Below are 13,974 nucleotides of genomic sequence, written 5' to 3'. Positions count from 1 at the left end.
GTGGAGGTAACATTACAAGAAAGAAGACGATCCAAGAAAAAGAAGATAGCAGATGAATTTGCAAGTGACGAGTCCTGCACATTTTCAACAGAAGAGCGGACCAGGCACGAAATAAACATTGTTTTTGACACAATACTAACAGAATTGAATATAAGAACTGAAAACACCGAAAGACTAAAAACAGATTTTTCATTTCTTTGTGGTGAAAAATTAATGAAAATGAGTAGCATAGATTTATTGGTGTCTGCAGCACATTTGGCCAAAAAAAAAAAAAATTCAGAGGACTTAAATACTGAATAATATACTTGTGAACTTGAAACATTGAGATCAAGCTCAGCATTTTTCTAAAAGTACAGAGCAGTTGAGCTGCCTAGATTTATTATCTGTGATTCACACAAATGATTTACAGGATACATTTCCTAATTTGTGTATAGCATTAAGAATGTACACCACCCTACCAAGAACATCAGCATCCTGTGAAAGGAGTTTTAGAAAAATGAAGCTTAAAAAACCTATGCACCAAAAGCGTTTATCAAGCCTGGCTATATTGTCTATCGAAAGGGATGTAGCAAATGACATTAATTATAATCATTTTAAAAAGTTTAATTGTGAATTCTCAACCACATTTCTGTCTTACTGGAACACTGATGGCTTTTGCTTGCAAGAGCTGTTGTTTTAGGAGGGCCCACCCTTCACTTGCTTCTCTCCCTTCCAGCATTGTTGCCATGGGATGACTCTCATCATGCCTCTGAGTTCATTAAAGTCTGTCTTCCTAAAATCTAAAATACATACATGGCTATGAACTCCCTTGGCTCCTTACAGCAACAGGAATTCTAGGAGGGCATGGTCACTTCCCCATGAAGTCCCAACCACCTTCACCCCACCTACCAACTCTAGCCTGTTGGTTAATATTAAGTCACCCATTCTCGTTAGGGAAGTCATCCACTCGGTTGTCCCTCGGACTGGTCTTCCCATCCTTATGCAGGGCCTCATGGCTGCTGTTAATGAAATTCTCTCCATCCTTGATCTCATGAAGGGGTAGCAACCCAATCCTCCAGGCTCTGAACATTCTCAAGCTTACGCTTTTGACAAGTGTCAAAAGTGTAATTATTCATAGATAATCGATAGATAAGATAATGTAAAAGTATCATTATTCATTAATAGTTTATAGCTGTCAACACAATTTATTCTATTGTTTAAAAGATTGTTAATCATACATGTATATTATAAACGTTGATGATACATATATAAAGAAAAAATATGTATGTAATATGCAGGGGGCATCATTTTGTACTTTTGCCCCCCTTAAAAAAATTAAGATACGGCCCTGTCTTCACTCAATCTGAGTTCTAAGCCTGGGGGCTTCAGTCCACCAAGCACCCTTCAGTCCAACCTGCACCCTCCAATCAAGAGGTGTTAACACATCAAAGGACTGGCATGTTATCCCTCCCAGCGGGAAAGGATACTTGGTATCCAGAAAAGAGCATCTTTCCCCTTCTTCCTGGCCATGAAGATGCCCAGACCCGTGTTCCAGCACTATAACTGTCAAGGCATCCCTCCTCCCCATTTCACCACACAATACTTTTTTCTGATAAAAACCTAAACTAACCGCATTCCTGAGCTTTCAGTGCCAGGGAACAGCAAGGAGGAGACGCCGCTGCGGCGCCTCCTAACCGTTTTCCCTGGCGCCAAAAACTATAAAAAAGCCTTTTTGCGGCTTTTAAAATTTTAAATGGGGCTTTTCACCCCATAGAGAACAGCGAGGCTGTGCCTGCTAAAAAGCAGGCGCAGCCTTGCTCTTCTCGTCACCGGTGTACCTGGGGCGAATGGGGACAGGAGGCTGCCTAACGGCGGCTCCTCCCTCCCCCCGGAACGCCCCTGGAATGCCTCCTGGGACGTTGGGATGCCACCTGGGACACCGGCGCAGGCCTTTACACCGGTGGTGGTGCCATGGTGGCGCCTGGCACCCGGGTCTCCATGCCAGCACTGGGGCCACAAACGCCGATGTAAGTAACCCGGGCGCCGGCACAGGGGGTCCAAATGCCGGTGCAGCGCCTTCCTGGCCTCCTAAGGGCTTTCGCCCTCGAGGCTCAGGAATGCGTTATTAGTTCTGTTAACAGTGTAAAATGCATAATATATAACAGCCTATAACATTGTACTCTTTGGCATAGTTATGGAATTTAGAAGTACAAACGCCTTTGTTTTCTACAAGCAAAATTGTGACTGTGTCCAATACTTTAATTGTATTGTAGTTTTGCCATCTGAGGGGCTGGGAAGAAATAAAAGATGAAAATAGAAAACAGCTTTTGTAGTAAACAAAAAAGCAGATTATTTGCACAGAAACAGTCTCATATGGTCAAAATAGGACCAGCAGCATACTTGGATATCGTTAAGCTTGATATCAATGAAAGCACTAAATTCCTTGACATTTTTTTTATCGTACATATTGCATGTTTGGCGTGGGCAAAATTAGTCATATTCAAACAATTTTATGTTTGAAAATATGTTGTTAATGAAAAGTCTAAAAAATCCACACAGATTAGTTTAAATGGATAAACATTCTAGGGTGTGTGTGAAAAAAGTACTAAAAAAAAAAGGCCCTTTTCTGCACACATTATTCCCGTCTGGTCTGGTCCCCTACTAGTTCGGGTTTTGTGTTTTTTTTCTTCACATATTTAAGTGTCTCTAGGAGTAGTTTGAATTTTTTGTGGGTTTTCCTCATGTTTTCTAGCAGCACTTTTTGCGCAGAGTTTTTCCCCCGGTGAGCCAGATTTGCTGTATTGCTTATGTACAATTTGTCGTTCAGAGTTGTTGTTTTTTGCCTCACATTTGCGAAACACACCTCCACATCACCATTTCCTCTCCAAAACCCACCTTCCCTCCCTTCCTCAGCCCTCACCCCATTCACCTTCCCCTGATTGCCAAACTATTTAACACATAATTCTGATAGCATTACTTTGCTGTGGTTTTTTTTAAGAAAAAAATTTCAACAGCATTAGAATGCAGAAACGCTGAATGCAGCCTCGTGGCTGTTTCCGTCAATTTCCCCCATGATTGTGTTAATGGCAGTTATTGATTTGAATGTTCTTTAACGACACACAACTTGCATGCTTTCTCAAAATGTCTCTGTTATAATTCTCCCTCTTCCTCCACAGACTGGTTGTAATTGTGTTGTTTAATTGAGTGTACATAATGAGTGATGTTTATTTTATTCAAATATTTCATTTTGGTTATGTATTTTGTATAGCAGTTTGGTATTGTAATGGTGCTGTAACATCAATGTTAAATACCAATTTTCAACCCCTTCCCCGTTCTGTTCAGCAATTTTGTTGACATTTATTTTTATGGGGTTTTTTCTTGGTGGTCACATTAACGCTGTTGCAAAATATTGCTTTGAACATAGAGTACCGTTTAAATGGAGGTTACAAAATTCTGGGGAGCCAGATGCTGGTGACATACAACAGGCAGGGCTGTTATCTTCATGCCCTGTTTGCAGGCTTCCTGAAGCGTGGGACTGGCTATTACTTTAAACAAGAGACCGTCCTTATCTAACAAATTTGTTATAATGTTCTCTGCATGATCCTGAGTATTTCCCCCCTTCACCTGCATTGGATAGCTTAGCTCACTTGCTCATCTTGTCTGAACTTCTTCCTTTGCCAAAAACAAGGCCTTCTTCTTGTTGATGTGCTGTGGTTGTGGCTGATGTATATTTTGAGATGCAACTTTGCTTCAGGCGTCAAGTCCATCCCCTTCATTACCTTTAGTCTCATCCAACCTTGCAATTCTGTTAAATCGAAGTTTACTAATGGGTTTTAATAACATAAGAGCATCTTGGACATAATGTGCCATGTGTGTATTAAGTGCTGTCAAGTCACTTCTGACTCATGGCGATCCTATGAATCAATGTCCTCTAAAATATCCTATCGTTAACAGCCTTGCAAACCAAGGGCCGTGGCTTTCTTTATCGAGTCAATCCATCTCGTGTTGGGTCTTCCTCTTTTCTTGCTACCTTCGACTTTTCATAGCGTTATTGTCTTTTTCTGTGAGTCTTAAGAATAGAGATGAGGGACGCGGGGTTGGGAGGGGATAGGTTGTAATCAACACCAGTGTAGTAGTCTGGGATATCTGGCATAGCAGATAAAATTAGAAAGGATATGAGGCAGAAGAAATTGGGGAAAAGAAAGAGGATAGCCAGGGCAAAACAAAGTATTTTTGTGAATTACCACAAAATGTAAAGAATGTATCTTGGTATTGGACTATATATTCTCTCTAGCAAGAAAGGTATTGTGTGACCTGGCAAATCTGAAGCTACTTTTTGCAATTCCCCCCTATATACTTCTGTTCCCTTACTAACTGCTATTTGTGGATGCTTCAGACTATTATCAGCTGCTTGTGTATGGATTGTTTATTTGTTGTGACCGGACTATAGATTCTAAGGAAGACAAAAGTTTTCAGTTGATAACTACCTGAACCTCTGACCCAAGCAGGAACAATTGTATATAGCATTTTGTTATCAGTAAATCTCTTTTGGACCTCCTTGGTCTACTGCCTTGCAAAGGCCATAATGAAAAGGTAAACTATTCTTTGTTGAATATCAAAATTTAGTAGTGCCATTTGGGTGGTATCTGTGGTTCAGGTTTCTAGGGCATGGGTTGTTCTGTACAATAAATACCAACTTGCTGTAGCATTGGAACCAGATGCATTCTTCTTTCTGTTGTGGTTTACCGTTGCTAAAGCAGCTGTTTTGTTGTTGAGAAAATGCTGCTCTTCCTCTTGTAGCTTGTTCATTGTTACCACAAATATTGCATGATATGTGATTGTTGTTTCATGGATACCTGCTGTAGTGCCTCTGACACCAAGACAAGTGATACAATAACCCAGCCTGCACCATTTTATTAACTAGTAGTAAATAATCATGTGTGCTTGTTTATGCGCTCATGTCTCTGTGCTCAAGTGGTGCTCAATTGATTCACCAGAACTATTTTTTTTAATCAAAAGCAGCAGGGCTACCTCTCCCATTCATGCTGCCCCACCATTTCAGAAATTCTTGTTATTTAGTAGTCCTGGCAAGATGCAGTGGATGTGCATTAGAAGACTTTGTTGACAACGGATATGTTGATCACAACAAATGAGCAATGGTCATGCATTTATTTTATGGAAAAACAAGTTTTCTGGAAAGTCCTTCTACTGCTTCTGTCTCTTAATCCTAAATGGCTCTGTCTCTTGTGTGCGCACGCGTGTGTGTGTTAAGTGTTGTCAAGTCGCTTCCGGCTCATGGTGACCCTATGAATCAACGTCCTCCAAAATGTCCTATCCTTAACAGCCTTGCTCAGATCTTGCAAATTGAAGGCCATGGCTTCATTTATAGTCAGTCCATCTCTTGTTGGGTCTTCCTCTTTTCCTGCTGCCTTCTGTCTCTTAGAGGTGGGTTTTTAATCTAAATCTGGATTTTCTGTAGTCAGTTCTACCTTCTGATACATTGTTTTTGTCCAGCAGAGCAACTTCTACTGAAGGACAACTGAATGGATTCCAGAATAGCCTTAAGAGTGCTACATCCTGGGAGCCACTTACAAACTCTGCAGGTGAGAAAACTAGATTCATAATAAAGTCAATGCTTTTGTCAACTGCTATTTTTTTATTCCACATTTGCACTCTCTGTTCCTGTGAAGATCACTTTGTAGCCATTGTCTTGATTAGCGCAGAATGACATAAAAAACACAAGGAAGGAAGGCTGGAGCTTCTGCTGGAGATTCATTTCCTAATAGCAATATAGCAATAAGGCAAGAAATGGGGAAAACTACAGATTTATTTCAGAAATAAAAAGTGGCATTAAAGCCAGTCCTCCTTTTCTGTCTCCCCACACATACACACACCCCATCATGCAGAATACAGGAAGCAAATCTTTTAAAACAAACTCTAAGAATCCTGGAAAAGAAAGAGGGCATGTCTACTCCATACTTCAAAGAAAGAAATCTCCTGGTTGCATTTTTAGGGAGTAGTTTCATTAGCTTGGATCCAACTCCTGCCCTGTTCAGTTGATCTTTCCCTGAATTTTAAGCAGAGAAATAATTAAAACAGCCAATAAATGTATTATACATGTATTATACATTCAAATGTATTTGTGCTGAATCTACATTAATGCTGGAGCTGCATTTCTCAGCCCTGAAAAGCCAAACACCAATGCCAAGAACCTCATGTTGGTGAGTATATTGAAACCTTAGGTGGACTGAACGCGTTCGAGGCTTTATGTGGAGGTGTTGTTTCCCATAGGGGCTCTTGTTGCCATTCCTGGGGTGGGTGGGTGACAAGTCAAGGAGAAGATGGACTTTGGTACAGAGAAGCAGAGAGACCAGTCCCAGGCTAAGCTCTTGTTTCCATTTTCCAGGTTCTTTTGAAGCTGGCCCTCAGATTATATTCGCCAAATCTAGAACTTTATCCAGCCGATCCAACAGCATTGACATTGTTGTAGGGCAAAGAAAGAAAAGGAGAGTGCAGGGAGGGCCAGATTAAGGTAACAGCAGGCGCTTCTGTGTTCACCAGCCATTCGTCTTCTGCATTAACAGCAATTACTCTAACCCTGCCAAAGAGCTATTGATGGGGGTAAAGGAAGTAAAAGAGGGAGTGAAAGGGGAAAAGCTAACCATTATAGAGGGCTGCAGCAAATCTGTTAATGTTAGCATAATGCCTAAACGTGAAAGTAGGAAATGTAATCCTTTGTGGGCCATTACTCTGGGTTTTGAACCAAGCACCCGCTGCAGCATAGAAAGTTGCAGTCTCACGGCTCAGCTGATTGCACAGCAGCTCTGTACAATCCGCGCATTGCTGGAGCTGCCACCTGCTCTTCTGTTGGAGCGAGGAGGTATTTTATGCAGAAGGTCATCTGGGCCAGGGGTAGTCTGACAAATGACCGAACTTGCTTACTATACATTTTGAGTCTCTGATTATGCAGGCAGATCTTTGGGGCACTGGACATTGCTGGAAATTCAGTCATATCAATCAAGCAGCAGTCAGTGCAGAGACTGAAAATTAAGCCAAGTTCTTGTTAAGATTTATGGTTCAGTAGGGTTCGGAAAGGATTCACCTCAGCTAAGGAGTACTATAAATAGACTTACCTCTAGAGGGCATTCAAAATGTTGGCCCGTTTGTCAGTAGTACTGACCTCCTTTGGGTCTCATTCATTTCAATAGATGCTCAGCATAGTTGAACACAGTAAATTAATCTAGTATTATGTTGCCATATCAGTGGAACAGGCTGTTTTATCACCATCACCACCCGCTCTTATATTTTGAGACCTTTTCCTGTTTCCTTCTGTCCAGCAAATTAATTTGAGTATTTGTAATCACGTCAGACTGAGACTGAACCACTTTGAGACTTTTTAGGTAGGCAATTACCTAGAGGTCTTCAGTTGATGGATTCAGTTTATCCAACCCCTTTTGTGGGTTTGGTGGTTCAGTTTCCAGAATGGGATTACTGGGTCAGATGTCAGGATAGCTGTGCGTGCAGGAAGAGTGCATATGTCTCAACTTTGATACTCATTGTTTGCTAGAAAAACAAGAGGCTCCAGAACACTGCAGACATTCACCAACTCACAACAGGGCCAAATATGTTTAATGCTTATCCAACCTATTTTTAGTAGTGCTAATTCTGTGCAGAAACATTCAGAAAGCCACCATCGATTGATCCACATAAAATTTCAGATTGACTCAAAGAGAACAAAGAGCTGATTGAAGTGGAGGAATTCTGGCTTGTTACACAGTCCTGGGCAAGGTCCATCTGCATTCTGTCCTTTTTTTTTTTAAGAAGTCCTTGTTTTGTCAGATATCAAGATCCATAAAATTTCCTAAGCTGCAGGTGACAAATGGGTGAATTTCTGCATCCAGTTCTTTGAACGCAGTTACTTTTCTGACTGAGATATCAAGTGAGTTAAATCACGTGTTTTTATGGGAAAGGAATGCACCTCTTAAGTGCTAGTGTGCCTTTTCTCAGACATCAGGTAAGACAGAGAAGGCACAGAGGCACTCTGATCACCGGCAGGCTCCCAGCAGAGAAAAGAAGTATAATAGAAACAGGAGCGTCTGGGAACAGGAATCCCTTCACTTCTTGTATGTTACTGATTCCCTTCTCCTACTGCAGTAGTTTCATTAATTTAATTCCTCCTCTCTTTGTCCTCCTTGCCCTGACTGATTGCACAAGTGTCCTTCAGTCTGGAAGATCACTTCCAGTAACACCTCAAGTGACCTCTGCCTTCCCTTGTTTTGGCTGCAGGGGTGTGAAATATCTCATCGCACCAGGAAGCTGCTTCTGAAGACACTTCACTGGCCCCAATACCAAAAAAAAAAAAAAAAAGAAGAAGTTAGGATTATGTCAGCTTGCTGTCAGAGATCCTTAGAGGCATCTGAGAGAACTTCAGCAAGTTGCTTAAGCCCCAGTGCTCCGGCCCTCATTTTGCACACCATCAGTAGGTTCTCCAGTAGAGCCACAACCTGGTCAGCTGGTGCTGTTGGTATTCAGGTAGCCTTTTAGTTGTGAGGGGACGATTAGCAGGAAATGTGAACTTTCGTTGTCACGGGGATATGGAAAAAAGCATGATGATACATGGAGGAAGCAACGATGTCTTCTCTTGCGTTTCCCTTTGTGAAAGTTTAGAGGCCATGCTGGGATGCAGAGTATTTGGTTTCCCATCTGTTCCTCCAAATTAGCTTTCTAAACCCCATTCGTTATCTTTCTAAATCCCAGGTCCTTCTCCAGACTCCTTCCCTCTTTGAAATACCCTCCCTATGAACTTGGGGAACAGCTGTAAGATGTGGAAGGATCCTTGCATTTTTGGTATTGGCTTGGGTAGCCACAGATAAAACAGTCCTCTCCCCCCACCCACCCCGGTCTGCACTTGTAGTGTAATCTGGCTTGAGTCTCAATAAGAAAGGCAGGCTATAAATAAAGTAAATTAGTTAGTAAATTAAAAACGAGAAGCTGACCATATAGCATCGTCCAGCTACATGGTGACATTATTACAACACTCACGTTTCCTTGGATTTCTGATGGCTACAGGTGTGGTGCTCATGGTAAATTTACAAGTGTAGCCAAATAACTGATTTACTCACCATGCCTTTTAAAGTTCGGAAACAGCTGTAGGGGGGCTGTTTCAAAACTTTAAAAGGCACAGAGGGAGGAAACAAGATTGCCTGCTGCTGCCGATCAGGGTAGGGCTATTGTGGCAATTTTAAAATGGCTACGTTTTCTCTAAAGTGGTGAGTGGCTTCAGAATGTGTGCAAAGGTCAAGAAGAACCCCCAGTAGCCACTGTTCTGAGTTCAAAAGAAAGGAGTCTTGTTCAGGTGCTAAAAATGGAGAATAAAAGGAATAGGGATTGAGATGTGTACTTCTACCAAAGACAATTCATAGGATACACCACCAAAGGCAAAACTCACAGCAGAAGATCAAGCAGTTACCTAAATATTTCTGGCCATAGCTCTAACCTGATTCTCCAGAATTCTTAGCCATATGCTGGATTTGTTGGCCCTAGGATTTGGGGGAGGGTTTGGCTGGATGATGTCTTGATAACCATGGGGCAAAGTGTGGAACTGATGTGTATTGGTGACAACTGGAAAACAGGTAGACCTGTGCCCAATGGGATTAATGAACACTAACCAAGGTGGAGGAGGAACTGCTGATTGGCTGGGTGCAAACAGTTTGAGTGTACAAAGTTAGTACAACTTCTTGAGGTATTAATTTTAGTATTGGGGGAAAATAAAACAAACCGGAGTTAACACCAGGAGGGGACACAAAACTAAGAGCGACGATCAGTATTTACTGCTGCACATCACATGAAAACCTGCCAGTGCAGTCCTAGCCTAAAGCAAATCAATATCAACACAAGAATCCGCAGACTAGCTATTAAGGAAGACGTCCGGCTTTACTGAAGTACTTCTGAAATGAACAATTCTGTCTCATTGTCATTGTTTATCTAGTTGTCAGATTTTTCAATGAGGCATTGCAGTTGCAGCAAATTTCGAAGCTACTTTCTGATTGCAGCATTCTTCAAAAGCCCTTCCTGAAGGACGACACTTGCACAAGGACAAACCATCCAGCCACTTCTCCTGAGGGTTGATGCTCACGTCCAATGAGTAGTGGATGGAGACTTAATTCTCAGTTTATGAGAATGGCCGAGCTGCCCCTTAGGACCTTGGGAAAGCCTCTTTGTTTTATGAGAGGAAGAAGATGTTTCCTGTTATCTGCTGGTTGCGTGTTATAAAGAGGATAGTCACTCTGCAGAACATTTCTCCTGTATGGGAAGCACACACGTGGAATGCCGGAGTGTGAGAGAAACAGCAGCATTTCAGACCAGCTCCCTAAACTGAGACTAGCATTACAGATTGCTTAGAATGAAGTGGTAGAATTCTGGGCGGTACCACTGTTTTTTAAAATGTATTTCCATTTTTAAAAAACTCCCTGCATGTAAAAAAAAAAAAAAGCTAGCATATCAGAGGTAGATGTTCAGTGTAGTCCTCTTGCCCATGTGTTAGTTTACTACATTTGAATATGGAAAGCAGGGGGGGAGGATCCATGATTTATTTGTTTGTTTAGATATTTATATCCTGCCTTTCTCGCCAGTGGGGACCCAAAGCAGCTATTGACATTCTCCCCTCCTCCTTATAGCCTCACACCTGCCCATGACAGGCTAAAAGAGAGAGTGACCAACTTCCATAACAGAGTGGGGATTTGAACCTGGGTCTTCTAAATCCTAGTCCCAGCACTCTAACCACTAAGTCACAGTGGATCTCCTACATTTTTTACTGAGCCCCATTCCCCCTTTGAGTTTACAGACCCAGTATGAATTTCTTCCACACACATGCACACAAGCATACGCCAGCCTCCATCTGGAACCTGGAGATCCCCCAGAATTACAGCTCATCTCCAGAATACAGAGATCAGTTCCCCTGGATAAAATGGATACTTTGGAGGCTGGACTCGGAGGCATTGTACCTCACTGAGGTCCCTGTCCTCCCCAGGCTCCACCCCTAAATCTACAGGTGTTTCCCAATTTGGGTCTGGCAACCCTACCCCCCCTCATCCCCCGCCAGTGGTTAGGGGGATCTGGCAACCCTATCCATGCCTGCTGTTTGGCAGTAATAAAACACCTGGAGATCCATAGGTGCATCTTCTATTGTCTTATCTAGTTTGATCCTCTGTCTACTACTTCCTTCTGTGTAAGGTATAGGTTAGCACTGGCAACACATTACACTTCCCAAGTGGGAAGTAGGTGTAAGCCAGGCTCTGTTGAGAATTCTGAAGGCCCTTTGTTAGTGGGAGGGGATTGTATCGCCAATGGCTGCCTTTCTCCGTATTCTGTTTATCATGCTGTCTTGTCTGTCAGATAATTCACAGTGGGTAGCTGTGTTAGTCTGTCTGCAGTAGTAGAAAAGGGCAAGAGTCCAGTAGCACCTTAATATTTTTGTTTGTCTTTAAGGTGCTACTGGACTCTTGTCTGTCAGAGGCTGGCTTACACAGGGCTACTTTTCACTTGATGAGTAGAACATAAAGCCAAGATCATAGTGGTTTCTCTGACAACCAAGAAGAAAGTTTGTTTGTTATTGTTTAAAAGAGATTGCATCCTGCAGGTTCCCAAGCCAGAGTTTCCAATTGAGGCAGGAGGCTAACATGGGTGATGTTATTGAAAGTTGTGAACGGATCTAGGAGCATCAACAGGAGTTATACTTCCACTGTCTCTGCTCTAGTGGAGGATATAATTCAAGGCAACCAGGGGAGTTTCAGTTCCGGTACCAGTTCGGAAGCTGGACTGAAGTGGGCCTACATTATCGGTTCCATTCCATTGTAATGTAGCAAGATTCAGCACACCCACCCTTTCCCTCAATAAGAATAAGGACCCAGTAGGTTCCCGGGTTAACAACTTCCACAGCATTCTTTACACGCAGATGTTATGCACACTTTTGGAGGGATATATTTGTATTAAAGTAATGTAAAGTAATGTAAGACTGAGCGTGCGATTGTTTTAAGGAAGCCAAAGCATATATTGGGTTACTAATGCAAGTGTTGGGACCAAAATATAAACACAGCCTTTCTTAGATTTCAGTATAGATGCTTTTCTTGAGAATAAATGTGGGTGACATGAGAATGTGAGTAACATGAGAATTTGCCTTCAAAAGCAGACAACTTTGTACTGGGTTAATTTCCCAAGGTTTCTGTTGAATGGCCCAGCTTTCAAGTTTTTTTTTTTTTTAATTATTATTCTAGCACATAGGCTAGTTCTACTGAATTCCACAGGACTTGCTCACAAATGTCTTTACAATCACAGCCCAGACATAATTCCAAATCCCACATGCTTGTGTGATGCTTGGCACTGAGAGAGAGCAGATATGTTTTTGTAAATTGCTCCTAATATTTTTAACAAGTCAACGCTTAGCAAATGTTACTCAACAGAAATCAACAGTTTTAACAAAACTGATTTCCTAAATACCCAGGGCATGTTTTGTCCCATAGTTTATCCATGGAACTCATTATGTTTCCTAGGAAATTGGGATGTTAATCTTCCAGGACATTCCCCTTCTGACATAAGGTAGGCAGTTCTCCTACAAAGAAGCTTCAAAGGGAGATAGACAAGATTGCTGAACTAGTTCAGGATAATTAGTCCCTCCTCCATGGCCTCAGTAGGGACATAGGATTCTTACCCTATTACAGGAGCTAATTTTCTGCACTTCCCTCCTCTATGCATACATCCTTGCTCTAATCAAGCTGATTACATTTTGCATTGCAATTCTGCATCTTGACTCCAACTGGCCCTTCTTTATAACATCCCTCTCACCTTCTTGACCTGGATATAAGAGCTGATGAGTCATCATTCCTACTTGTATCTGATGAAGGGAGCTTTGACTGTAGCACCTTAGAAACCAACAAAATTTATACCCTGGGAAATTTTGTTTGTAAGGTGCTACTGGACTCGAATTTTGTTCTGCTACTACAGCATAACATGACTACCCATCTGAATCTGCAAAAAAATATGTATCTCAGTTAATACATGTGAAGACAGCATAACGATAGTGTGCCTCATTCCCTAATCTACCGCCTTCTCAATTTGGAAGAAGGCAGGGAGGGAGGGACAGAGCAGAAGGACCTATACTGTGACTAAGAAAGCAAGGGACTCAGTAAGGAACAGTGTACATTTTGTAAGAGGGTGAAGGGATTGTTCATAACAGTGTTAATGGTTGAACATAGGTGTGTATGTGTGTAAAGTGCCATCAAGTTGCAGCCAACTTATGGCGTCCCCTTTTTGGGGTTTTCATGGCAAGAGACTAACAGAGGTGGTTTGCCAGTGCCTTCCTCTGCACAGCAACCCTGGTATTCCTCGGTGGTCTCCCATCCAAATACTAACCAGGGCTGACCCTGCTTAGCTTCTGAGATCTGACGAGATCAGGCTAGCCTGGGCCATTCAGGTCAGGGCTGAACATAGGTAGAGGAGCCATTATAGATGCAGTTGCATATAGTGTTTCAGGGAACATTTGTCATGCAGGTTTAGTATATTGTTCTGCATCCAGGTCATGTCCAGATATCCTCTTCCCGCAGTACTGATTGGATGCTGTGCAGCTATCTTGGGGCAAGCTTATTGTGCTATAGGAAACTGCAGGTGTCTCTTTCCCTGGGACTACTGTGGGGAGGCAGCCATGTGACTGCAAAGCCACTCTGATCCCTGCCAGCCATCTCGACTAGAAGGTTCTGGTCCTTCAGACTGGACGGCAGGATCAGAAGCCCTGCAGCATCATTTCCAAGGCTTGCCATTAGAGCTGTCTGGAAGTACCCTGCAGGGGTGTCACGGTTAGGTAGGGTGTGAGTGTCAAGAGAAATCCCTGCATCACTTCTCTGAAGTGCACACTTCTCTGAAATCGCTCACTGTATTTTCTCTTATGTTTCTTTCAGCTCCTGCTTGCACTTACTTTTCAAAGTGAAGGATTTGACTCTAAAT

The 13,974-nt window shown here is 42.3% G+C and overlaps 1 protein-coding gene across 1 annotated transcript in view; it reads left to right on the top strand.

The window, feature by feature from the left end:
* The window catches only part of TTLL5 (tubulin tyrosine ligase like 5), a 153,498-nt gene extending 139,524 nt beyond the window's left edge, over positions 1 to 13,974 (top strand). Inside the window, exons 33-34 of the mRNA XM_056850734.1 lie at positions 5,497 to 5,582; positions 13,929 to 13,974. Coding sequence (XP_056706712.1) covers positions 5,497 to 5,582; positions 13,929 to 13,957 — 115 coding nt within the window. The 3' untranslated portion in view covers positions 13,958 to 13,974. The remainder of the gene's footprint in view (positions 1 to 5,496; positions 5,583 to 13,928) is intronic.

Source organism: Euleptes europaea, chromosome 6 (genome assembly GCF_029931775.1).
Source record: "Euleptes europaea isolate rEulEur1 chromosome 6, rEulEur1.hap1, whole genome shotgun sequence".
Lineage (NCBI taxonomy): Eukaryota > Metazoa > Chordata > Lepidosauria > Squamata > Sphaerodactylidae > Euleptes > Euleptes europaea.
Note: the sequence above shows the minus strand (reverse complement) of the source record. Positions and strands in the feature narration are given on the sequence as shown.